This window comes from Phaethon aethereus (assembly GCF_964289735.1).
Source record: "Phaethon aethereus genome assembly, chromosome: 2".
Classification (NCBI taxonomy): Eukaryota; Metazoa; Chordata; class Aves; order Phaethontiformes; family Phaethontidae; genus Phaethon; species Phaethon aethereus.
Genome location: NC_138582.1, coordinates 33913595 through 33940672, shown reverse-complemented (window position 1 = coordinate 33940672; position 27078 = coordinate 33913595). Strand labels below are relative to the sequence as shown.

The 27078-nt window shown below is 41.3% G+C and overlaps 1 protein-coding gene across 1 annotated transcript in view; it reads left to right on the top strand.

Annotated features, from left to right (window-relative positions):
* Positions 1-1813: 1813 nt before the first annotated feature.
* ZC2HC1A (zinc finger C2HC-type containing 1A) overlaps positions 1814-27078 on the top strand; it is a gene marked incomplete at its 5' end in the record, with an annotated part of 33192 nt that continues 7927 nt past the window's right edge. The window contains 8 exon segments of the mRNA XM_081996414.1: positions 1814-1986; positions 1988-2520; positions 16883-16956; positions 17115-17231; positions 17442-17577; positions 20967-21115; positions 22122-22221; positions 23135-23249. Of these exon segments, the coding sequence (XP_081852540.1) occupies positions 1814-1986; positions 1988-2520; positions 16883-16956; positions 17115-17231; positions 17442-17577; positions 20967-21115; positions 22122-22221; positions 23135-23249 (1397 nt within the window).

Sequence of the window (27078 nt, the reverse complement as noted above, 5' to 3'; positions counted from 1 at the left end):
TGCTCCTCTAATAGGAAACCCTTCAATAAATTGAGAACACAAGATAAAAATTATGTTTATGCTTTTGTTAGAAAGGATTTGTCTGCTAGGAGATGCAATTATCCTAGGCCTCTGTTTTTGAATTTGAAGTCCGAGGACAGAAATACCGTGCAAGGAAGTGCACTTCTGATACGCTACCCTAATGGTTACTTAAATGGCAAACGCTTGCTGGCTACAGGCTCATTTAAGTTTTATGTCAAAGATCGACTGGATCATTTGCAAAGTTTAGAACTCTGCAACATGGTGGCAAACTAGTTCCTTCTGGCATGGCCTGTAATTTTAGAAGCACAAGATCTATGGATCAAAGGCAAATCTGAAATTTATTTTTAGTATGGTTCTAAACTACCTAGAAAAATTGAAGCTAGAATTACCATATAGAGTCAAGCTTTTGGTTTCAGAAAATTGCAGCTAGAATTACCATATATATTCAAGCTTTTGGTTTCAAAGGATTATTTTAATGATATATTAATCATGGTTTACATGCTAGCTGTCTGGCAGGCAGCATCTGGATCTATTTGTCCCGTGCTAAGGGAATGCAGAGAAGACAACATGATTATAATCTCTGATTTAATTTAGGTTTTATGTATTTGTTTTGTATTCTTTGAGTTGCATTCCCAGATGTACTGTAATTGGGACAATAACTGTGATTCTATGGACAAGCAAATCTGTATCAACCAACTTGTCTAGAATATGAAGAAAAATGATTTGCATGTGCCCATAAAGGCAGTAGTAATTTCTATAAGATGGTGTTCAAAAAATGTGTAGATGTGGCACTTCGGGACATGGTTTCGTGGGCATGGGTTGACAGTTGGTCTTGATGACCTTAGCAGTCTTTTCCAACCTTAATGATTCTATGACACTGTATGTTGTAGTTTATATAGAAAAGCTTTAATACTTGTTCATGGCATATTGCCACAACAAAGACAAATAAAAGATCTTAAGAATCAGTTTGCTTGAAAAAAAAAAACCTGAAATGCTTTTGTTGCTAAAACTGTGGAGAGCACTTGTAAAAGGAACAGAAGAATTTCAGTATGTACCAAGAATTATCCATATTCATTAGTCAACAGCAATTTAGTAGTACTATCTTCCAAAAACATCCATTACTCAAATGTTATCCTGTAGCAGGAGATACCATCAGATATTAATTTTATATTAGCATTTCTTTCAGTTAAGAAAACAACAGGAGAAAAGGGGGAGGAATCCATTGCCTGCAGTTCTTTTCAGGACGTGAACCTGAAAACCATTTTTTGGTGTTTCTCCTGTGATTGACCCACAAGTTGTTCTCCCACAAGTAAGGGGTCATCCATTATGGCCACACACTGTGCTGCACCCCAGCGCCCTTCTGTTCGGCTCATAGGTGCTGAGGGCGATGGGCCCCCAGCACCATCTCAGTTGCTGCCCGTGTCCGCCCAGAGACCGATGGCTCTGTTGCTTTTTTAACAGCATGTTTATTTCTTCTTACTTGCTTTACTTTAGTCTTCATATACGAGTGCTGCTCCAGGAAGAGAAAGATCCCGATCATAGCGTAACGTCAACGTATAGACTACACGACACGTCAGATTGCACCAGAGTTGGGACAAGACTGGGTTTGGCAGGGAGACGCTCGGACCTGGTGCCCTGCCCTCCTGGGAAGACCCGCCGAGCGGGGCGCAGCCGAAGGGCGGATGGCACCACCTGGGCCTGGCGGGGCGGAGGGCGGTCTGGGGCTCCCCGCGACGGGCGGCTGCCGGGGGGCAGCGGGGTTCCGGGCCGGTGAGGTGGGGTGGGGCGGGCTGGGGGCCGGAGCGCAGAGGCAGAGCTGGCAAGGAGGAAGGCTCGGAGAGGAGCGGGGCGGCAGCGGCAAGCAGTTCCCGCCGGGGAGGCCGGCCCGCCCGCGCCGCCCGGCCAATGGGAGCGGCGGTTGTTAGCGGGCCGGGAGGTGGCAGCGTTGCCACAGCAGCAGTGGCGGCGGGGCAGGGGCCGGAGCTGGAGGTCGGGGTGTGCCATGGAGGGTCTGGAAGGTGGGAGGCAGCGGCGGGGAGTCCTCTTTCTTCGCCAGGGGCAGGCGGCGGGCTCCTGGGGCGAGCCGGGCCGCGCTGCGTCTTTGTGCTGCGGCGGGGCGTGCTTGGGCGGTGGCCGCGGTGGGAGCTGGGGCCCGGGCGTCGCCTTCCCCGTTTTGTGAGCCTCCTGGGGCAGCGCGGCGGCCTCGCCTCGCTCCGCGGCCGGCAGTGCTGGAGGGGGCTGAGGTGGGGGGCAGCGTGCTTTTGGGACGGCGAACAAAGGCGGGAGGCAGTGGGCCCTTGCGCGGAGCCCGGCGAGCGGGCGGGCAGGCACGGCGGGCAGGGCCAGCCTCGCTGCGCTTTGTCTCCGGCGCTGCTCAGCTCTCGCAGCCGGGCCGCGGGGTTGTGGCCGCTCCCCGCCGGCCCCTTCCTGCCGCGGCCGGGCGAGCTCGGAGCGCGGTGAGCCTGCTCGGTGATCCGCCGCAGGCATCGAGTCGTGCGGGTATCTTTGCTAGGCACCCTTTTTTTTTGCAAACTGATGGCTAAGGTGTGTGTTAGGAAACGCTTATAATGCTCGGGAAGTGTTCAGTGCGGCGAAGACTAGATATGTATTTGCTGACAGAGTATTTGCAACTTTATCCTGTGCCAGTTGTGTTACTGAAGATATTGTCACTCTCCAGGGTATGCGTCGTAGCATGGGTATCAGCGTGGAATTTATGAAGTTACAGATTGCTATCTGAGCATTTCGGTAGGCCTGTCGTTACTGTGCTTTGCAAGCTGCTTTAACCATTCAACCATATTACTTAGGAAAAAAAATCACAAAACAGTCATTAGGTCTTCCATGCTCTGCTTCACTAGAGGGAACTGAGTGCTTAAATAGGAGTCAGCACAAACTAGCCTTTGTTCTTTATCCCTTCTAGCCCAATTGGAGAACAGAAGTAATTCCCACTGAATACCTGTCTTCTGTCTTTAGTAGATTTTACAGTCATCAGACACTGTTCTTATGCCTAGTGACTTCATCAAGACTATAAATTCGGACATGATTCAGCATTAAAATCCCAAGAGGTTCTCTTTGATTTGATTTACTCATGCTTTGCAGACTATTAATGCCTTCTAAATCTGAGAGGTGGTGTCCAGTGTTTAACAAGTAATGCTTTACCAGGCATTCCAGCTCTCATGACAGTCCTGTGACAATCATATGTTGCCTGTCCAGAAGGGGGAAAACTTGCTTAAATTTTCAGTAAGCTATGTGTTTGACTGCAGTTAGGACTGCAATATCACCTGCAGCCCAATCCATCAATTGATTTGGCTTGTGAGCTAACTTACTAAGGCCAGCTATGCCAGTGGTGGTGTATAAGCTCTAGCACTTTCATAACAGAGGGTGTGAAGAAAGTAGATCTACGGATAACAACAGAAGCCTGAAAAAAAGTGGCATTTTTGCAGTAAGAATTTGTCCAGCTTCTGACTTTGCTGTAAACGGTTTGCATTTTGTTTGTATTTCAGTAGGTACTGGGAGTGGTGGGACGAAGAACTGCTAAATCGTAGGTGAAGTCTCATGTTTACTGTGTGAACCTTTTATTGAAAATACTTTCAAAAGCTAGAGCTTATCAAAGCATTTTTCAATGATGTGAAATGTTCCTTCTGAACACTTGAGATTAATTTGAGAATAGCACAGGTAATAAGCCACTTCTAAAACTTCAGATGTGCTTGCATTGTGAACACTTACATCCCATGGTGTTACCCATCATTCTTGAATGCTAAAGGTCTTGAGACGGAAATGTATAGTGTTTTGCATTTTTGTGGGTCACTTTGTGCTGTGTTTTTCTTTCTCTAAACAATTTTCCACAACATTAAAATACTTACTCTTTTGCTTCAAAACATTTGAAGCAAGTGGATTTGCTTTTATTTACAATGTTTCAGTTTAAGCTGTCTTTCTTGATGCATGTTAGGTTAGGCTCAGATAAAGTTTCTGTAGAAAGGGGGCCCTAAGGAAAAACACAGGCAAACCCAATAACAGTAATACGTTATTTCATTGGGTATTATGCTTTTTTCCAGTTGTTGCTCTACTGGCAACTCAGAATAATGTTGCTGCTTGCCATTTTAGATTAAATTTGTGTTTAGAAGCACAGTTGTACGGCCATATCCATCCTACATGGAAGTATGGGCTGCTCCTGAAATCTGGCTCAGCCTGCTCCCTCTCTGTGTTAGTGCTTAGCAAGATCATTTTGCAGAGCTGATTTGTAGAGCAGGTCCTGGCAGTTGTGTGTGCGAGGGGCGTGATTATGGTGGAGAGCAGGACTTTGTCTTTTGGCAGCAGTCCACTGGTGTGTCTTTATGACTGTGGAAGACCCCCTCAGGCTCAGGATGCTGCCCTGGACTTTCCACCCTCAGAGCTGGTGCTTTGCTTTTCTGAAACTCAGCATTATAGGTGCAAGATCTGTTTTATTTCTGTATATTTAAGTGTGCTACTAATAAGAAAGAATCCTACCCAGTTTATAATGATTCTTTCCATAATGTGGAGAGTTGAATGTGTATTAGTGGCTTGTGGAGCTGCATTGGTGACATTTAAAAAGCTAAATAATATTTCCAGTGTTGCAGTTGCATTTCATCACTATGTGCAAATTTAAATGTTCAGTGAAATGGCGAAATAGGTTTCTGTGTGATGTAAAAGTTTCTTCTAAAGTTTACGTTTGTTTCTTTTAACTCTATTGCTTTATTATGTTATTTTTATATCATTACTGTGATAGTACTAGATTGATACTGAAAGTCAAATTTATAACTTTAAAGTTTTGTAAAAGGAATCACATTACAAGTGACAACTTTGATGTTAAATTTGAAGTCGCTAGCTCAGCATTTGTTGCTTTGCAGCCTGTGTGCTGTTTGGCTGTTTTTCCATTTTCATTTAATTTACTGGTGAAAATACTTAGAACAATAGACTGTCTGTGCCTGAAAATGTAGTGATCTCTAAGGTGAGTGTAAAAATCTGTTCCCGAGTTGTCCACCATGTGCTGAATCTCAGGACCATTTTTGATGGGTTAACACAGAATCATAGAATCTTTGGGTTGGAAGGGACCTGTGCTTGTTGCTTTCACTGCTGGATGGCAAGAAAAAAGCTGTCACATTGGCATGTTTGTTGTTTTCTGTTTTGCTTGAAGGAGATGGAGGAGGGGATCCAAGCACTGAATTCCTGACTTCATTTAAGCCAGAGCAGTCCAACGGTGGCGTTTGATCGGTTTCTCTCCAGGCTGTTGTTTTTTCTGGGAGGATGCCGGCAACAGCTGCTTGAGCCAACTAAATGCTGCTTCCCACACTTGTTCATAGCCCATCCCAGCAGTCAGGGCTGCTGTTGCCTAGGGAGTAAAGGGCAGAGGGGCAGCTGTGTCCGAGGGCAAAAGTCCAGCTCTCTGTGGTAGGTAATGCCAGCGCTTACCCAGCCCCAGCGTTCTCCCTCAGCCTGTGCTCTAGCAGCTGCGGAAGGCTGGCTGTGGTTGGAAGGGGATGGGTGGTTGCTTGCTCAGGAAATAGCCTGCAGTCTCAAACTGAGAGCTTTCCCTTGCAGATGCCAAGTAGGGACTACTGTGATTAAGCATTTAGACGTGGAGCAGTCTGGGTGTGCCCTTGAGGTCTCATAAGAATACAGCTTGCTGTATAGCATCTTCTGCTGAGAACTGAGATCTGTGCTTTAATAGCATTTGTCCCTAGACCCTCCACTGGCACTGATAATGCCTGAAACACCCCACTCCATCCCAAAGAGTGCAAGCATTCTAGTTTGGGGTTTTGTATTAGTAACGTGACTGTTGAAAGGAAGTGCTTATGCTTTCTTTGACAGAATTTCTGAATACACTGATACCCAGTCATATTGTTTTTCCTCTAATAGTGTACAAAATTATTTTTGTTTTGAAAACAAAAAATAATATTAATATGAGTCTTCCTTTCCCTTTAGCGTTCATCTTTGTCTTGCCTCACTGGATGTATGCAGCAGCTTTCTCACTTTGGCAGCCATTTTCTTAAGCTCCATTTCAGAGAGGCTTCTGTCTTTTTGGAACACTTCAGCTTGCCTTCTTTTTTTTTAGTTATTTTAAATGTCTAACAGAAGGAAGAATTAATTTTATGGTACCATTCTTAAATCAGCAAGTTGGAAACTATTGAAGATTGAAATGCAAAACCAATATTAATGTATATTCTTCTTAAAGAAGTTGTTTGCCTCCAGTAGCCATTAAAACTCAATGGTAAATATGACTTTGCATTGAATTGCTATATTTCGGTAGGGATACTTGCACCTCTGCTAAGTGATCTGATTTTGACATTTAATACACTGTATAATTGTCTTCAGTTACTTTTTCTAAGGCAATTATGGGGGTTTTTTTTATTAATTTTTATGTTTTGGGAAGAAATTAAATGTTTCACTTAAGTAAAAATTCTGAAAGCTAAGTTTAGGCTGATACGGTAAGGGAAGTACTCTATCAGAATATCACCTAAAGGAAAGGAAGTAATATGTGTAGATGGGAATTTGAGTGGTTCAGATTAGTTTTTTCAGCATCTTAGAACTAATAGATTTTTATAACCTTTTCTATAGTTTTTGTAGAATTCTTGCATTTTTAACTTAAATTACAGAAACTAGATTGATCTAGTAATTGAATTCAATTGGTTGAATATAGTGGGAAGATGAATGTATTTTACCTGCACACACACACACATATGATGTTGTTATTATCAAAAGCAGTTGTTGCATTTCAGTAAAATCTAGTTCCAGGAGTCTGTTAAACAGTTGACTGCAGCGGTTGAGGAGTGGGCTTACTTTTTAAAGAAATTCCTTGGGAGGCAAACTAAGAATCAGTATATTATAAATGAAGTTTATTATCAAAGTTTTTTTTACACATTATTTCATTGTTAGCCAAGTAATATTCTGATAAGCAAGCAGACTTAGATTGGGATTGCTCTGTCCAATTACATTTAGGTAGTAGAGTATGTAAGTCCAGAATTGCTTTAGGGGTCATTGGTGCAAAGCAGTCTTGGTTTAAGGCTAATGTGAGAAGGCTACTCTCTGCTTGACTGCCTGCTCACAAGTCATCATGGTGCTTGTAGCCCATTACAGGAGAACAGTGAGTTTATGATGCCAAAGCAGAATTGTGTAACGTGTACATAGATTATGCAGCTCACATGCTTTCTAGTCGCTTTAGTTGGTCTTAAAGCTCATTGACAGAAGACTAGATAATGTATCTGGAAGTCAGATCAATCAAATAGTGCTGCTTATTTGCCTATGGTTTTGGTGTGTTTCCATACACATTCCACAGGAAGGTCTCGTAGATTTTTCTGGGTAATCATAATGACTGAATGTCTCTCTAAAGTGCCACAGTTTGGGAACAAATGGGAGGTATTAGAGGTCTGGATGCAGTTGCAGGGCTAGGATCTCGTTAAGATCATGCATAGGTGATAGGACAGCTCATAGGAGTGCAGTGGCTGAATACAGGCTCTTCAGGAAGAACCAGATGGGCAACAAGGGGGGAAAGTTGCCCTTTATGTGGGAGAGCAGTGAGAATGCATGGAGCTTTGCTGTGGAGCCACCTGGCAGCTTATGGACCGGGGTTAGTAGGCAGACCAATGTGGGAAATGTTGTTGTGGGTGTCTGCTACAAGCCACCTGATCAGGAAGAAGAGGCCTCCTTCAGATAATTGGAAGGAGCCTTGTATTCAGAGGCTCTGATCCTCATGAGAGACTTTAACCACCTGACACCTGCTAGAGGGACAAATCAGCAAGGCACAAGGCTTCTGGTATGCATTGATGACAAATTCTTGATCCATGTGATCGAGGAGCTGACAAGGGGAGGCACTCCTCTGGACTTCATACCTACATGTGAGGTGTGAAGGTCGGGGCAAGCTTACCTGCAGTGACCATAGGATGATTGAATTCAGTATCCTGAGAGGAGGGAGCTAGGCAAATAGCAGGATCTCAGCCCTGGACTTCAGGAGAGCAGGCTTTGATTTGTTTAGGGATCTGTTTGAAATCCCATGAGATATGGCCCTAGAAAGGAGCCTGGGAGAGCTGGTTATTTTTAAGGATGTGTAGTGTGATGTTGGCATGTTTTAACGTTAGAAGTTACGCTTCATATGAGGAAGGGAGGAAAGCAAGACAGTTATAGAAAAAGGGAGTACACCATGATGTGAGTTGTGTGTGCGCTGCTATTTACAACCATTCTTGACTGCATGCAATTCATTTCTCAGTCACAGAAAAAAAGCTGCTTCAGAGTCCTCCTCCAGGTTGTCACTTAGGGGCAATGGGACTTTCCTTGATATGTTATTTTCAAGGAAATAATACCAAACTCACCATCATCAGGCTAATATTCAATGCAGTAACAGTAACTTTGACAATGACTTGCATTGTCAGGCTGAAGAGCTGATACAAAAGCACGCAGAGGTACTATAAAAGTCTTACTCAAGCTTTTCAGCTTGAAGGAATGGAAGTTATGCCGCTTTTTGTTATCCTTTGGAAGCAGAAGTGACAGGTTTATACAAGACTAGAATACAATGTCAATACAGAAGTACAAAAGAATTAATGAGGCTTTCCTCTAAAAATAGGGGTAGATAGATAAGAGTAGACTGGTTTCCTATTTGTTATACAGTTGCAAATAACCTAATTGCATGAATATTTCAAAGTATGTGAACAGTTGAATACTAAGAGACAGAGCTTACTATGATTTCCTCTTCCTTTCTCTAACTCTTCCTGCAAACTGGTGGATAGCATAAATGAGAAGGGCATTTGCTTGGTGGGGTAAATCATGCACATTGTCAGTTTTCAAGCAGACTTTACCAAAGTATGGCAAATACTGCCTGTTGTTAAGCAGTATGGTACATTTTTCTGACTTGCATTTGCATTTCAGAAGTTCTTTTGGCAAAATAATGAAAACTTGAAAAGCTTACACTGTTACTGGTATATTTTTTTCCACTTCTGTACGTTCATCTTTTCATTATTTTATTTAATGCTCTTTAAAATTGCTCTTTAAAATTTAATGCTATAAATTGTGTTTGGCTACTCAAAGAAGTGTTCCCTACCTATGTCACTGCATCAGTATAATTTTTAAGTAACTCTTTTTTATAGTACTTGTCATTAGTCTTTTCAGACTATTGTTAGTTAATGTGTTGGTTAAAAAATATAACCCCGTCAGGACTGATTAGTGGACTATATGCTGGAGACTGACAGTCCCCAAAGAACTAGATGCTTTGGCTTGATGATATAGATTCTAATTAATGTGGGGAATGCACTGCTCTTTTTTTTCTTTTTTTTTTTTTTTTTTGTACCTGAAGTATATGGAACTCTTAAGTGGAAAATATTGGAGATAAGAGGGGAGCTATGCTAAAATCAATAAATACAGTTTTGCGAAGAATTTGGAAAGCACTCTTCAAGTAATAACTTTCAACACTTGTAGATTACTTGCTAGTTTCAAATAGGTACCTAGTCTCAATGATGGAAATTGTACCAGAATGTTTCCGCAAGTTTGAATTCAGTGAGGTTTGATGGTTCTGGTTATCACAGTTGCGTGGCCCAAGTTATTGAGTACTGTCACTGCTGCAGACAAGTAAAAGTTTTTGAAGGTCAGACAGATTTTACAACATGACAAAAAACTGTTATTGAGACAAAGTGTAGTCTTGTTTCATTGAAGCATTCTGCACTTTATATCTAAGTGCAGACACATATTTGGCTATACAAAGCTCTGCAAAAGAGAAAACTGTAATAAAACTTCAATTAATAACTGTTCAGCAATACTGAAGACATCTGCTCCCTCTAGGTGTGGAGTCTATTTACACAACTGCTTAATTTGTAAACATGACAGCAAGAGCTAGCATTATGCCTGTGACTATGTCAGATAGAACTTATATGTATTGATGGGTCCACATGTACTGAGAAAGATAGATCTGAGAACTGGCAGCTTCCACCTTCCGTTGTAAATCAGTTGCTGTATTTCAACATGAAAGGAGAGAAAGAAGAAAAGTTGTTCCCTGAAAGTCTAGGTTTCAAGTCTAAACTCATCTGTGAGTATTGAAAGCACTGTGCTACATCTGAGTGACTGTATAGCTATGCTGTCAGACTTTGAGGTCCACCCAAACTTTACGGCTAAATTCCAACTTCAAGATCAGAAAGTATGGGTAACTAGACTGTGACCATATTCAAAAGGAATGTGTGCAATAACTTGTGCAATAACCTCCACTTACATGTAGGTAGAAAAAAATAATTTGGAAGGTGGTTGTATTCTGGAAGTAGCTGGAGGAGGAGGAGCTCTGTCAGGGACAGTTTAGAAACAGAAGTGGTGAGATTATTGTAGTGCTGCTAACAAAACTTCCAATCTAATTGTTTAATTCAGATACCCAGCATCTTACTAGGTTGAACTCTTTTTTTATTTGAGACCTGGTCTCAGGCAGAGAGGAAGAGAACAGGATGTAAAGCTGTATGTCATGGTTTTGTCATCACTTCAACTGAAGTATTACTTCCTTTTAATATTCACATAAACATTTTGAACATATTTCTCTTTTCCCTAAGTGTGTTTAGGTAAACAATAATAATCACATTCATCCTTTTCCAAGTTAACTATATTCATTCATGTTTAACGCAAACATGTAAACTACTGGTGATTAGTGGTATTGAAGATGGTAAAAGGAAAAAGAAGTGTAGCCACTGGATCTTCTGTGATTGTATAACCAAAATTATTGTAATCCCTGCATTGTTGCTAGACTTAAATAAGACTGAAGAAAATTGCCATGACACCATCTTATTTCCAATTTCTATTCTCAGACTCATTTGCCAGACAAATCCTTCTGTTTCTTGATTTGAGTGTTCCCCTTTTTTAAAGCTCCTCCCCCCACCCACCCCCCAACGCATCCCAATGTAACAATCATTTCTGTTAACTTTTGTTCAAGAAAAAAATTCAGTTGATCCATGACTGACTGCATTAGATAGCATCATGTATGTCTTTTAAAAAAAAAACAAAACCAAACAAAACCCTCAAACCAACTCTTTACCAACTTTCACAATTTTCTTTCCATGTTCTCTTTTTAAATTATCAAATTTCATGTTGATGACAGTGCTAACCCTTCTATAAGGGAAGTCTCGTGGGCTCCAAGAGAAAAGTGTTAAGGTTTTGTGGTTTTGTTTTCTTGTTTGTTTTTTTTACTTTAAGGGTGAGGAAAGTCACATTGGTTAAAAAATTGAAGCGAAGGAGGGTAGGAATGCTGTAAGGAAATCCAGCTCTGTAACTGTAGCACAGTGAGTGCTAATTGGTGTTTATTATGCTTTGATATGTCGTATGTAAACACTGCTTGATCAGATGAGCATCTATCAAGTCTACTTCTTTTAATGGTGAATTTAAACACAGGCTTGAATTCCAGAGTTGAGTGAACAGAAGAAAATGGTGGAAAATGTGTGTTTTCTTCCTTTACTAGGGCAGATACCTGAAAGAATTCTTCTCTCAGTCAAATCCTTAATCTTACCCTATAGACCTGATTTCAAGATCACTAATTTTGATTTATTTTAGCTAATTTCTTAAAGATACAGTGTCATTTTGTGTTCCATGAAATGCCTCTCTTGCTTGTTTCTGCAAAGCTGAGGGTTGTATTACAGTAATCGTAGAATCATAGAATAGTTTGGGATGGAAAGAACCTTTAAAAGTCATCTAGTCCAACCCCCCTGCAACGAGCAGGGACATCTTCAACTAGGCCAGACTGCTCAGAGCCCCGTCCAACCTGACCTTGTCTCTGGGCAGCCTGCTCCAGTGTTTCACCACCCTCATTGTGAAAAACTTCTTACTTCTTCCTTATATCTAGTCTAAACCTACCCTCTTTCAGTTTAAAACCACTACCCCTTGTCCTACTACAACAGGCCTTGCTAAGAAGTCTGTCCCCATCTTTCTTGTAAGCCCCTTCTAAGTACTGAAGGGCTGCAATAAGGTCTCCCTGAAACCTTCTCCAGGCTCAACAATCCCAACTCTCTCAGCCTGTCATCATAGGAGAGGTGTTCCATCCCTACAATCATGTTTGTGGCCCTCCTCTGGATCCTCTCCAACAGCTCCATGTCTTTTCTGTGCTGAGGGCTCTAGAGCTGGATGTAGTGCTCCAGGTCAGGTCTCCAGGTGGGAGTAGAGGGGCTTGACCTGTTGGCCACTCTTCTTTGGATGCAGCCCAGGATACAGTTGGGTTTCTGGGCTGTGAGCACACGTTGCTGGCTCATGTCCAGCTTTTCATCCACCAGTACCCCCAAGTCCTTCTCGGCAGGGGCTGCTCTCAACCTCTTCATCGCCCAGCCTGTATTGATACCAGGGATTGCCCTGACAGTACCTTGCACTTGGCCTTGTTGAACCTCATTAGGTTCACATGGGCCCATTCCTTGAGCTTGTCCGTGTCCCTCTGGATGGCATCCCTTCCCTCAGGTGTGTCACCTGCACCGCTCAGCTTGGTGTCTTCTGCAAACTTGCTGAGGGTGCACTTGATCTCACTACATCACTGATGAAGATATTAAAGAGTACTGGTCCCAATGCAGACTCCTGAGGGGCAGCACTCATCACCATTCTCCATCTGAACATTGAGCCATTGACCACTACCCTCTGGATGCAACCATCCAACCAATTCCTCGTCCACCCATCAAATCCATCTCTCTCCAATGTAGAGAGAAGGATGTTGTAGAGGACTGTCAAAGGCTTTAGAGAAGTCTAGATAGATGCCATCTGTAGTCTTTCCTTGTCCACCGATGTGGTCACTGCTTCATAGAAGGCCACTGGGTTGGTCAGGCAGGTCTTGCCCTTGGTGAAGCCATGCTGACTGTCTCGAACTACCTCCCTGTCCTCCATGTGCCTTAGCATAGCTCCTAGAAGGATCTGTTTAATGATCTTCCCAGGCACAGAGGTGAGGCTGACAGTTCGGGAGTTGCCAGGGTCCTCCTTGCTACCTTTTTTAAACAAATGGGTGCAATGTTTCCCCTTTTCCAGTCTCCAGGGACTTCACCCAACTGCCAGGACTTTTCCCATATCATGGAGAGTGGCTTGGCAACTACATCAGCCAATTCCCTCAAGACTCTGGGATGCATCTTGTCAGGTCCCGTAGACTTGTGAATGTTCAAGTTCTTCAGGTGGTCTCAAACCTGATCTTCTCTTACAGTGGGAGAGACTTTGCTCCTCCAGTCCCTGTCTTGCACTCCATTCCACTTGAGAGGTGTGGGTTTTCATTGATGTGTGTTAACATTATTAAGAGTGCTGAGAACACTGAAGAATGAAATAATGAAACAAACGAACAAAAGAAATCTGTGCATACTTTGTATTTTTGAGTGGGAGAATTGAGAAAAGCCTACAACTATTGCTGCTTACCCTTGAGGAAAATGGTGAGGGCAGTTTCCAGCCATGTAAGCTATTGTATGACCAGCGTGCATGTTGTTACTTGTGATTACCATTAAGCTCAGGCTTATGGATTTAAGAAAACAGGCCTATGGAAAAATTTTCAGACATGGTTGTTTAAAATAGAGATTGGAAAAATCACAGAATCACTAATGTTGGAAAGGACCTTCAAGATCATCAAGTCCAACCATTAACCCAACGCCACCATGTCCCCTAAACCATGTCCTGAAGCACCACATCCACACGTTTTTTGAATACTTCCAGAGATAGTGACTCCACCACCTCCCTGGGCAGCCTGTTCCAATGCTTGACCACCCTCTCAGTAAAGAAATTTTTCCTAATATCCAATCTAAACCTCCACTGGCACAATTTGAGGCCATTTCCTCTCGTCCTATCGCTGGTTACTTGGGAGAAGAGACCAATACCCACCTCACCACAACCCCCTTTCAGGTAGTTGTAGAGAGCGATAAGGTCTCCCCTCAGACTCCTCTTCTCCAGACTAAACAACCCCAGTTCCCTCAGCCGCTCCCCATAAGACTTGTGTTCCAGACCCCTCACCAGCTTCGTTGCCCTTCTCTGGACACGCTGCAGTACCTCCATGTCCTTCTTGTAGTGAGGGGCCCAAAACTGAACACAGGATTTGAGGTGCGGCCTCACCAGTGCCGAGTACAGGGGCACGATCACTTCCCTACTCCTGCTGGCCACACTATTTCTGATACAGGCCAGGACGCTGTTGGCCTCTTTGGCCACCTGGGCACATTGCCGGCTCATGTTCAGCTGACTGTCAACCAGCACCCCAAGGTCCTTTTCCACCGGGCAACTCTCCAGCCACTCTTCCCCAAGCCTGTAGTATTGCATGGGGTTATTGTGGCCAAAGTGCAGGACCCTGCACTTGGCCTTATTAAAACTCATACAGTTGACCTCTGCCCATCGATCCAGCCTGCCCAGATCCCTCTGCAGAGCCCTCCTACCCTTGAGCAGATCAACACTCCCACCCAACTTGGTGGCATCTGCAAAGTTACTGAGGGAGCACTCGATCCCCTCATCCAGGTCATCGATAAAGACCAGCCCCAGAACTGAGCCCTGGGGAACACCGCTTGTGACTGGCCGCCAACTGGATTTAAATCCATTCACCACAACTCTCTGGGCTCGGCCATCCAGCCAGTTCCTCACCCAGCGAAGAGTACACCTGTCTAAGCCACGAGCCGCCAGTTTCTCCAGGAGAATGCTGTGGGAGACACTGTCAAAGGCTTTACTAAAGTCCAGGTAGACAACATCCACAGCCTTTCCCTCATCTACTAGGCAGGTCACCTGGTCATAGAAGGAGATCGGGTTGGTCAAGCAGGACCTGCCTTTCATGAACCCATGCTGGCTGGGCCTGATGCCTTGGTTGCCCTTCACGTGCCCCGTGAGCACTCTCAAGATGAACCGCCCCATGATCTTCCCCGGTACAGAGGTCAGGCTGACAGGCCTGTAGTTCCCAGGATCCTCCTTCCGGCTTTTCTTGTAGATGGGTATCACCTTGGCAAGCCTCCAGTCTTCTGGGACCTCCCCTGTTAACCAGGACTGCTGATAAATGATGGAGAGTGGCTTGGCAAGCTCCTCCGCCAGCTCCCTCAGTACTCTTGGGTGGATCCCATCAGGCCCCATAGACTTGTGCATGTCCAGGTGGCTTAACAGGTCCTTAACTGCTTCCTCCTGGATTATTGGGGGGTTATTGTGCTCTCCATCCCTGTCTTCCAGCTCAGGGGGCTGAATACCTTGCGGGTATGTGGTCTGGCTATTAAAGACTGAGGCAAAGAAGGCATTAAGTACTTCACCCTTGTCCTCATCCTTGGAGACAATGTACTCCCCCATATCCAGTAAGGGATGGAGATTCTCCTTGCCTCTCTTTTTGTTGTTAATATATTTGTAGAAGCATTTTTGGTTATCCTTTACAACTGTGGCCAGATTGAGCTCTAGCTGGGCTTTTGCCTTTCTAATTTTGTCCCTGCTTGACCTAACGAGATCCTTGTACTCTTCGTGAGTTGCCTGCCCCTTCTTCCAGAGGTGATAAACTCTCCTCTTTTCTATGAGTCCCAGCAATATCTCCCTGTTCAGCTAGGCTGGTCGCCTTCCCTTGCCAGCTCTTACGGTACATGGGGACCACCTGCTCCTGTGCCTTTAAGGTTTCCTTCTTGAAGACTCTCCAGCCTTCCTGGACCCTTTTGCCCTTCAGGACTGTCTCCCAAGGGATTTTCTCAACCAGTGACCTGAACAGGCCAAAGTCTGCCCTCCAGAAGTCCATGGTAGCAGTTTTGCTGACCTCTCTCCTTACTTCACTCACAATTGAGAATTCTATCATGTCGTGGTCGCTGAGCCCAAGACGGCCTCCGACCACCACATCTCTCTCCAGTCCTTCTCTGTTTGTAAACAGCAGGTCAAGCAAGGCACCTCCCCTGGTGGGCTCCCTTACCAGCTGTGTCAGGAAGTTATCCTCCACACACTCCAGGAATCTCCTAGACTGTTTCCTCTCTGCTGTGTTGTACTTCCAGCAGATGTCTGGTAGATTGAAATCCCCTACAAGAACAAGGGCCAGCGAATGCGAGACCTCCACCAGTCGCTTATAGAATGTCTCATCTGCCTCTTCGTCCTGGTTGGGTGGTCTGTAACAGGCTCCCAGCAGGGTATATGCCTCATTGGCCTTCCCCCTCATCCTTACCCGTAAGCACTCTACTTGGTCTTCACAGTCATTGATTTCTATACAATCAAAACACTCCCTAACATACAGAGCCACCCCACCACCTCTCCTTCCTTGCCTATCCCTTCGGAAGAGCTTATAGCCATCCATTGCGGCACTCCATTCATGAGAAGCATCCCACCATGTTTCTGTGATGGCAACTACATCATAGCTGTCCCGCTGCACAATGGCTTCCAGCTCCTCCTGTTTGGTGCCCATGCTGCATGCATTGGTGTAGATGCACTTGAGCTGGGCTATCGATTTCACCCCCCAACTCTGGCATGCCACCCCTAGGCTCATCTCTAGTGTGCCTGGTTTTATCCCCTTCCCCCTTCAAATCTATTTAAAGCCCTCTCAATGAGGCCTGCCAGCTCATAAGCTGGCACTATAACAGGTGATTCTCATCCAAAGACACAGAAATACCCACAAAATATCATTATTTTTCGTGTGTGTTTGGGCTTTTACTGTGACTTATAGTGAATCTGTCATTTGCATGTTGACATACAAACATCCTTTTAAAGGTGCAGAGTTTTGTATTGTAAATTGTCAGAATTGATGGTGACATGTTATTGAGCCCGACTGCTTCCAGAAGTATGTAAGGACTTCTGTATCATCTTTTCCTTCCTGATCTGTGTAGTCTCTGCATAGTTCGAAGAATGTATACCTTTACAGTACAACTGTTACTATTTATAACTGCATGAGGTTAGCAATCTAGGCGGAAATTTTTACCATGAATTTAAACAACTTCTCTTATAGAAGGATGTTTTTTTTCAGGAGAGGTTACAGTGCAAACTGGAGATCTGTTGCCATGTAGGATTTGTGGAAGGACTTTCTTTCCAGCAGCATTGGTAAGTGGTATGAGCACTGTTGGCTTTTGGACCTGGTAAGTTGGTAGGAGGGTTAAACAATGGTCACTATAGCTAATAAAGAGGGAAATAACATGTTAATAACGTAGTTTTGAAAATATAAGTTCTGTATTCTCCTTTTGTTTTTCTACTGCTTGTAGAAAAAGCATGGACCCATTTGCCAAAAAACTTCTGCCAAGAAAAGGAAGACGTTCGATTCCAGCCGACAGAGAGCAGAAGGAACTGACATTCCCACAGTAAAACCTCTTAAGCCACGGGTATGTTATAATTTACTCTGCGTATGAGCATTTTAGGCAAACTATGTATGCATTATAATAAGGCTTATTTCTGCTGGCAATTTATGATACTTAGACCAACTAGGATCTGGAAGAAATCTAACTATAATGTTGTGTACTAAAATAAGGCACATACTTAGCTTGAAGTAAGAGCTTCACACATATAAAGCTCTTTCTTTTTTGGCTTCTTAGCCAGAACCACCCAAAAAACCTTCCAACTGGAGACGAAAGCACGAGGAATTTATAGCAACTATACGAGCAGCCAAAGGACTTAATCTTAAAGACGGCGGAAAACTCCCTCCACCACCTCCACCATCATATGACCCTGGTATGTAAAATGATCAACTTCTTTAGAGATTTTCTCTTTTAAGCTTAATTTGTAAAAATTTGAAATGGAGAGAAATTTGTTGGAATACAATATTCACAAGTTCTTGAAGATGACTATCTGATTATCCCTATGCACATGCTGGTTTGTGACTGTGGGTCTGGGTGGCTACCATCCTGTGTAGCTTTCAAAGCCCGTAACTTTGGTTTTAATGCATCGAAAGGTAGTTGTGGCCAGCTTGCAGCTTGCTACTGTCTTATAAACCATAGGCTGGACAAAGTGTTTCAAAACCTTGTTTCTGTCCGCAACAGTGGAACTACTCAGAAAGAGTAGGCTGTCTTTTTAATTAGCTGCCAATGCTGGACACCCACACCCTATTTACGTTGTAAGAATGCACGTTGACTATTCTTTGAATGTAGTCTCTCCCATTGCTTGCTGAATTCACATTCCAGTTTCATGTATGCAATGTATGCTCTAGAGTGCATGTGATCCTTCCTCATGTGGTGGGTATGTGAGATGTTGTTGTGTGGAATTTGTATTAACAAAGGAGTGACAGTCCATGGGTGCCTTCAGAACTGAGGCTGGGTGAAGTGTTAAAGCAGTCTGAGGTAGGTAGGAAGGAAGTTACTTTTCAGTTAATTTCAGTGATAATAGGTTGGAGAATATATTTCTTCCTCTTGTCCTAAGAGCTAAACCCTTTGATCAGCTCAGTGGCTACTTTCAGAAAGATTGGGAAAAACGGAAGAAAATCATGTTTGCTTCTGCCTGTCTTGTCAAGTGAGGATGTGAGTGTTCTCTACCTTGTTTCTCTACAGGAAACATGTTAGTCCAGTATTAGGATTGGAATTGTCCATTCATAGTAAGAAGTGAAGTCCTATTATTCAGCATTCAGTACACACTATCTTGAAACGCCATATATATTTTAAAGGAAAGTAAAACCAATAGCTAATGCTGTGGATAAGAAATATAAGGCTTGATCATGGAAAGGATTGTTAATAATCTAATTGTATAGGTTCTGAATTACAAGCAGAAGAGCCCAGCAGTCAATCTAGCTGGGAAAAGATACTAAAATGGTGCTTTCTTGGTTCCAGAGACTGTGAATTAGTTTGAAGTGAAGGAAGTAACTCTATTCAGCCTGCTTGAAAGCAGATAGGAGGTAAAGGGAAGAGAAAGATACTGTGCCTCTGTCTCTCTCCCTTCTGTTTTTTAGTTTTTCCAAGCGAAGTCCTACTGTTTTTAGTCTCCTGGCTTCATCCTGCTGCAGTGGGTAAGACTTAGGAGGAGGGAACCAGGAATAAAGAGAAGATGCATGGACTGATCAGTGGATTCTCTTCTTGCAAATAGAACAGAACAAAAATGGAGCAGGAGCAGCTACTATTGCTCCCTTTTTACTTTACATGTAGTAGAGAGGGAGAATTATGCATGGTATTATGGGATATATCCATCCTCTCCTACTCAGCTCTGTCTTCAGCATGCCTATTTCTAACTAGCTGCTAGTCTTTTTCCTTTAAAAGGAAAGAGGTCTGTATTAATATTTCCTACTTAATTGCATTCTTTGAGTTTGCAAACAAGCAGTATTGCTGGTTCTTCGATCTCCTGTTCCACCTTTTTCCTTAGAAGTGTGGAATAGCCTTACAATACTAAGAAAGACTGTCACCCCATCTGCATTGAACTTGACTGCCTATGTGTGCTGCCACCTTATTTTGATTAGTTTGTATTTTATAAAGCTTACAATTAAATCCTAACAGTTCTTCTGGACAGTACGAACAGTGCTTCCAGATAGCCAGGTGGCTGACTGGTGCTAAGCATTTTACAAAAGGATGAAGATAGAATCCCTGATTCTCAAAAAGAGTATACATTAATCCTCTACAGTCTGATCTGTTTACTTTAGTGGGCTTCTGTGGGAACCGAGTTGTATGCCAGCTAGAAATGTCTCTTCTTATTATCTAGGGGCTTTCATAGCTGCTTTAGTCAGCTATTTTGCTTTTTTTAATCTTTAACTTTGTTTGGGCCTACTTGGTTTGACTACAAAGATATTATAGTTCTTCTGCTTCTGAGTTTCTACCTCTTAAGGTATAGTTTATGTTTGAGTATTCTGACAGTAGTGGAGTTTATGTAAAATAAATAAAAATTCATTGTTGTTACCACATGAGATTTCCATGCTGCCATTTCTTCTCTGAAGGATTTCTGTGTTTTTCTTGTGTCCTTTGCTCACACTTCTTGGGTCACGGTTCATGGTTTGGTGGCCACTACATCATTTGACTTACTTAAAATTTTTTACTAATTTAAAGGCTTAACTACTTAAGACAGGTCTGCTGCATTTGGAGTAGTAAAATGTAATCAAAATCTTATTTTGGATCGTATAATATCTAATTGTAATCTTGGAGGCAGTGACTGTTGAATCTGTCCTCATTTTCTCTGATACATTTCTAAAATCACCTAGGAACATCCTAATTTAACCTGCTTTGCCAGTGTCCAGCTCTTCTGAAGTTGATGTTTACATGGTTTTGAATACTGTATTCTGGGCAATTCAACATCCATATCTCTAAACACCAAAATGTCTATCTGAAACTGCGGTGCAAACATTTTACTTTCCAAGGGCAGTGTATATAAGAGGTATATTTCCAGCATACAGATGAGGGAACTTCTAGTATTTTAAACATTTACATAGCCTTTCTGTTTTTTTCCCCAATGTTAGTAATAGTATTTCCTGCAGGTAGTACTGTTTGTAATGTGACTAAATTAATCTTGAAAAATAATACATCCACCAATTACGCTGTTTTGCACATCTCTATAGATGTTCCCTAATTATGGCTGGATTTCCTCAGATTCTTTTTTTTTTTTTTGGTTAAATTTCAGATATTTTTTAATGGTCATTTCCAGTATTGCATTTAGTATTTCTTAGTCCTTTCAAAATTCCTAGAGGAAACAGATTTTGTTGTCTTTTGCTATTTGTATGGGAAAGGTTTTAATACATTTTCATATCTTGAACAAACTGAACTCTGATTTTTTGGGGTTTTTTGTTTGTTTGTTTGTTTGTTTTGGTTTTTTTTGTTTAGCCTCTTCTCCACTTCTTCCAGCTGATATCCCTGCCATGTCCATGCACCTCTTTGGCCACCTACTCTGCTGAATAGTATCTCTCCAAGTGTTTCTGATTTTGTCTAGGTTATTTCTGATACTCAACCACTCTTCCCATTCTTATCCATCAAACAAGAAACATTTTTTGTGTTACATGTGGACAATATTCTTTTCCCCAGCAATCTATATTTAATTTTCAGATTCAAGAGGCCTTAATGTTTTCTGGGGGTAGGGCTGGGGCTGGTCTTTAAAATACTTTTAAGCACATTATTTTTTAAAACACATTATTAATGTAAGGTTTTTATGTTTTTAAGATTACATTCAGTGTCCATATTGTCAGAGGAGATTTAATGAAAATGCAGCTGACAGACACATCAATTTCTGTAAGGAACAAGCAGCACGTATTACTAATAAGGGGAAATTGGCAGCTGATACCAAAGGAAAGCTTCCTGCTCGAACACAGGTGAACTACAACATTTTTCTTAACTTGTAGCTTGCATTTGACATCAAATCAAGCTTGTTAAATAGTGTGTTGCTGTTAAATGGAATTAACTATTTTATTCTGTAATTTTATTATTTGTGCTGGACTGAACATGGAAGAGGTGTTTCCTTTCTTATGAGAGTTGCAGAGATCCATAAATTGGATGGCAGTGGTTGTAAAGCCAAAAACAGTCATAAATGTAATTCAGAGATTTGTGAAAATGGCAGGTTAAGGGTAGGAGCAGGAAGTAGAGATGCAGTATTTGTAAAGAAAGTTGAGTTTCTGTTGTGCAAGTCTTCTGAATCCAATTCAAAACTGTTCCTTAAGTGGTCAAACAAAGATACATGACTACAGGACAACTGACAGCAATATTTTGGCTAATTAGAGGCTTAGAGGAATTCAGGTGTATTAAAGTAAAAGCCGCAGTAGTTAACTTATGATGAAAACAAATGAAGGATTAAAATGTATGTGTGGTGGTAAAGTGTATTATCTGGTGGTGATGCTGGTTTTTTTGGAAGCTATAAAGAGTTAGAGAGACAAGCAGTTACTTAGTGATTCTTACACTGTATTCTGGATCGGTGCTGGGACTGGGCTATAGCACACAGCTGACAGTAAGATTTGAAAGCAAAAATGATCCTGCCCTTGAGTATTCTTTTAAAAATTGACTGGTAATGAGGTGATAATGTTAATCTCATGAGACAGCTCTGGAAAAAGATGATAAAGCTGTAGACAAGTAGAAAATACACAAAGACATACAAATAAATGAAAAAACAAAACCACTGAGTTAGATAATCTTTCCTACTAGTATCATCTGTATGTATAAGAAAGCAGACTAGCGGAAACCACTTGCATGATCCCGTACTAGAAACAGTTCACCTAGGAGGTAATCATCAATCTGTTTTCCCACAGTACCTGAGATAACTACCTATTGTGTTATATAGATAGTTTGATTTAATTGCTTAAATTTCTAGGTTGTATTTTGTTACAGTACAAGCCTGCTGCACTTAAGAAGATGCCTTCTGTAGGATCAACACCATCATCATCATCACGCTTACCACAGCCAAGTGGTGTTAGCAAAACTGTTGTAGGTATGAAATGAATGTTACTATTTTTCCATTTCCTCTCTAAATACTGTTTTTCAAATTATGCAGTAAAAACAGTATAATTTTAATAGCTGGAAGGACTTCTACAGCATTGCCTAGTGATTTTAAACTGATGAAGTAAAAAAATCATAGGAGTTCAGTGTTACATGAGTGTATAAGATGGTGTCTGTTTTTCATAATACAATTTTTTTCTAATCGGTGTTTTTGTGACCTTATTTTTTTTACTTAAATATATGGTGGCTACATACTTTATTGTTGAAATCGATATAGTGTATTTTGTGAAAAGTCATTTAAAGTAAAGTCAGAAAGGTCATTGATTGGCATCTGCCCAACACAGACTCCTGAGCACATAGGATTCTCTTCTGTTTTACATATTGGGTCAAATTAGTTTTTTTCTGAATCGAACCTGCAAAATCATTCTGTGTAGTAATGCATAATGGTATCAAATACTGATGTCTCACCTGAGATTTTTCTGTTGCTTAGTTCTGTAACTAATTTGTGTGCTGATTATGATCATGAACTGGTGTAAATACATAGTCAAGCCATGTATATTATAATTATGCAAACACTGGTCTTATTCTGATGTCAGGTGTCGTCAGATGTCAAACATGTTCTGTTTGTACACACTTTGACATTCTAGACTAATTTATGAAGAAAGTAATTGAGATCCAATGTTTTTTATTAGAATAGAACATTATGTCTCAATTACATGTTTTCTGTAAATTTCTAGGAAAATGCTTGCTTTTTCCTAGTATCTTGACACTTGTGAAGATACTGATCTTGATATTTCTAAAAATCTTGTTTTGAATTTTACAATTAAAAAAATATATATAATAAATTGTATCATTCCAGCAGCAAAATTTTAATGTTTTCTTCTATTTCCCTGCTGGCTTTCAAGTGCAAGGTGCTTCTTCAAGTAAAGCACTATCTTCATCTGGATCCAGTGGGAGCAAAATTCAGACTTTATCACCAGCTCATAAAAACTCATTGGGAATGGTGAACACGCAAGCAGGGTAAGTTTCCATTTAATGTTGTCATTTATGCTTTATTTCATATTTATGTTGTGCTAGTTCTAGAAGTCTCTATGGTCTGTTTGACTTGCATTTTTTTTCCTGTGAGCTTCAGAAGTACAGTGTTTTGAATTTATCCTTTATTTATAAACACAATTAATGTTTATGGAACACTGAAGTAGACGAAGATGCATTTTCTAATGTTAAAATAACAGCAAAGGAGGTCAAGTGATAAAAATAGATACAAAGTAGATTAAAAAGTTATAGAATATGTAGAAGTGGTCAGAGCTATAATTTTTTTTTTCTTTGTAAAAGTGCAGAGACTTAAAAAAGGAGAAAACACGAGGCATAACTTCCTGCAATTAGTGGAAATAAAAGAAAGAGGCTTCTGCCACAGACCATAGGCCAATTGTGACAGGATCTTCCCTCTTAGCACAAAAGGGGGAATATCCTGTCTTAAAATACTCAAGAGACAAGAAGTGAATGAACACAAGTAAGGCAATGGAAGCCAGTGCTCTACAACAGCAACAAATGGTAGATTTACTAGAGTTCAGTGAAAGTGCTGGTGTGATCAAGGCTATTACTGATATTTTTTGTGGGGCTGGTGGCGGGCAGGGTAAGTCAGTGCACACAATCTCAAAGAAGAAATGTATGGAAGAGATTGAAGATTAGTGCAATTTTACAGAAGTTTGAGGAGCACTGAGAGAAAACATAAAAAATACAACAAAGTGATTGCAGTTATAACATTGGTGATTGAAGAAGACTTACTCCTATGAAAATGAGTATCAGATTGGTGAAGGCTGTATAAGGTGGAGAAAGTTTGTGAGGAAGAAAAAGGACAGTCTGAAAACTCCTGGGGATGGACAGCTTTATTAATTACACAAAACTAGTCATTTTTAGTTTATCACTCTTAAGTCTTACCAAGATATGCACGAGTATGAATTACAACTCTGTCATACCTCTCTGCTAACACAGTGTAGCATGAGGATGCAGTTTTGTCCCACCTTGCTCCACCCACTTGGACCAACTCTTTCAGACTGGAAGCAGAGTCTGTGAGGTTGTCAGAAAATTTTTTTTTACTATTTATTCCCCCCTCCAGTGTCCTAGTAGTCTTTGGTCTACAGGTCATCTTCACGGCTGTTTGTAGGCACCTACGCTTTGACTGTCAGAAAATCACACCCTCTGTTACTTGCTGACTGATTTTTATATCACAATTCTCCATTTTCAGAAGTTGAATTAACACCTACTGATGAGTGGCAAACAAGTAGGTCTGCAAACCGCAGTAAAAATGTCAGCTGAGATAATTTGAAGGCATGTTTCTGAGCCCAGTGTTGAATCCCAGCTGTCCATGAAAGGCTTTTTCCTGTTAATAGAGTTTCTGATTACAATCTGTACTTGTTTGTGAGGTGGTACAGGTTTTGGTCTTCGCTTCTTAACAAGGAAGTTGTATTTAATTTTACCAGTCAGCTGCTTGCTGAGCTAGCTACTTTGTATTCTGTAATCTTCCATTTCCTCTTCTGAAGCTTGGAGGACAAATTGTGATGTGAGCAAGCCAACTAGCAGTTAACGTGTGGAGAGATGTTTGCACAGGTTCTGTCTGTTCACACATGCTGTTAACTGCAAATAGGTGACTTCTGGTTGGCATAGCTCTTGGATAATGATCTCTGACAGGCAGTGAATGTTAGCTTGGCTTATAACCTCACTTAATTGCCTACACAATTTCCAGTTTTTTAAGAGTAGGGAAGTGATGAGTGTGTTTCTTCCTGCAGTTCTTCTCACTTCTCTGCTCTAAAAGACTTGTGTTCTCTTCTTGTCTTTGCAGGCGGTCCTTACGATTTCTTGCCGGTCATACTAACCAGTCTTCTCACAGATGGCTGTCAAATGTGCCTCTTTCCTAAGTGTTATACCTGAGACCTAGCAATTCTTTCTTTTTTTTTTTAGCTACTTTGGGTTCACTTCTGAGAACAAGTTTGTCAGGAGTTACGTTGAAGCAAAGACGTCTAGGGAGCAGTTACAACATGGAACAGTTAGGTGCCTCAGATTGATCAGCAGTGACAATTTTGGCCTTAATCATCTCAGCCTTAGTATTGAGGTGTGAGGGGGGAAATATGTAGGCTTCTGTTGAAATGCCTACAAATTTATATCGGGGCATGGATGAGATACTGACAGTCAACATCCTAAGTCAGAGAGTGAGAATAGTTAATACTGTAGTGACACAGATTTCAAACATTAAAACGTCTTACAATTTAGGCTATAGCTAATTGCAGCTAGAATTATTTCATTAAATAAAAGTGCTTTTAAAATTTCATAAAAGTAGCTTTCGTTAGGATGAAACAAGATATATTTCTTTTACCACATTTACAATTTAATCAGTAAAATGACAAACTGTAACATGAGATCTGAGATTCTGTTGTACCTAAGTCAGAGTTCATGCTGTAAGATGTCATGGTTTGAGCTGTTAGTGAACTGATTTACTGAGCACAGTGTTGCACATGTATTGTTTTAAGGGCAGTCTTTCAAATGGAATGTTAAGTGACGATGTGATTTTTTTTTTTTTTATTTTCTTGGCAAATATTGAAGAGCCTATTTTAAGAGCTCTTTTGACTAGTTTAGATTCCAGTTTTTGCTGTAAGAAACAAGCTCCTGCAGTTTGTTCTAAGGCAAACTCAATTTTATCGGGGTTTTTTTTTTTTACATATTAATTAAGTGAAACCTTCCATTTTTGCCTGGATTTAATCAAGGATTAATTATATATATGTTGAAGGGGGGAAATTTAATCAGACACTGCTTCTTTCTGTAGAATCATGGTACCTGTTCTCTGTGATGGATATGCAAAGGGGCAAGAAATTACTATCTGCTGGCTAATGTAGCATCCAGAAGTGATTAAAATATACAGGCATGCAGTTTCCCTCTTTCTCTTTAGGTGGCACTCTTGAACTGCTGCCTGAAACTGTTGTGAAAGGGACGTGAAGCTGTTCCTGCATTTGTGTTAAAGGTGAAGGCTAAAACGAAATGGGTCTCTAAGGTGTTTAGTTCTGTAAAGGAAAGATTTCTGAATTTCGTTTCATATAAAGTTCAACTTCAATATCACAGTATAAATTTTTATTTTGTATGATCAGAAATGCAATGAAATTTTATAAGCTTCCTTATTTTAAGTCATTTTTTGCTGTACTATTTCTTTTTTTAATTTGAATTCTCCTTTTCTGCTCCACAAGTAAGGGAATGCTGAGGGAGCACACCACAGCATCATCAACATAAGCTAGGTTAGTGTTAGTGAGGCTTACTTTGCACATGTGGATCAGGATATGTCAACTGAGCTCTGCTGTGAGTTTTCTTTTTCTGCCTGGACAGAGTAAGAGCACAGTCAGTTATAAGTATTAATGGAAGTGTAGCATAAGGGCGTCATTTCTGAGTCCTAGAGAAGCAAGTGAGAGTGCAAGAGTAGCATGTGACTCTGTTGTAGTCTGTAGGAAAATGTTCATTCACTTGTGTGAAAATAGAATTTCATCTTTTTGACATCGAATAACTGGGAAAAGGAAGATTAATTCTACATAAATTGTAGTTATGCTTATATTTTGATAGTGAATCATTTTAAGATCCTAAGTCTGATAACGTATTTTGTAAAACTGCAGAGTTTAGCACTGTCTCACATTTATTAGGGCAGTTCTGTTAAGCTATCAGATGTCATCAGATCTTTAGGAGAAAAAAGTGGGTAGGTTCTTCTTCCTAAGAAGAAGGCTAAGAAGGCTAAGGCTAAGCAAACAGGCAAACTCCACCCCCATATGCGAACTGTTTTGCCTAGCAGAACTTGACACCACTGTTTGTGGCCAGA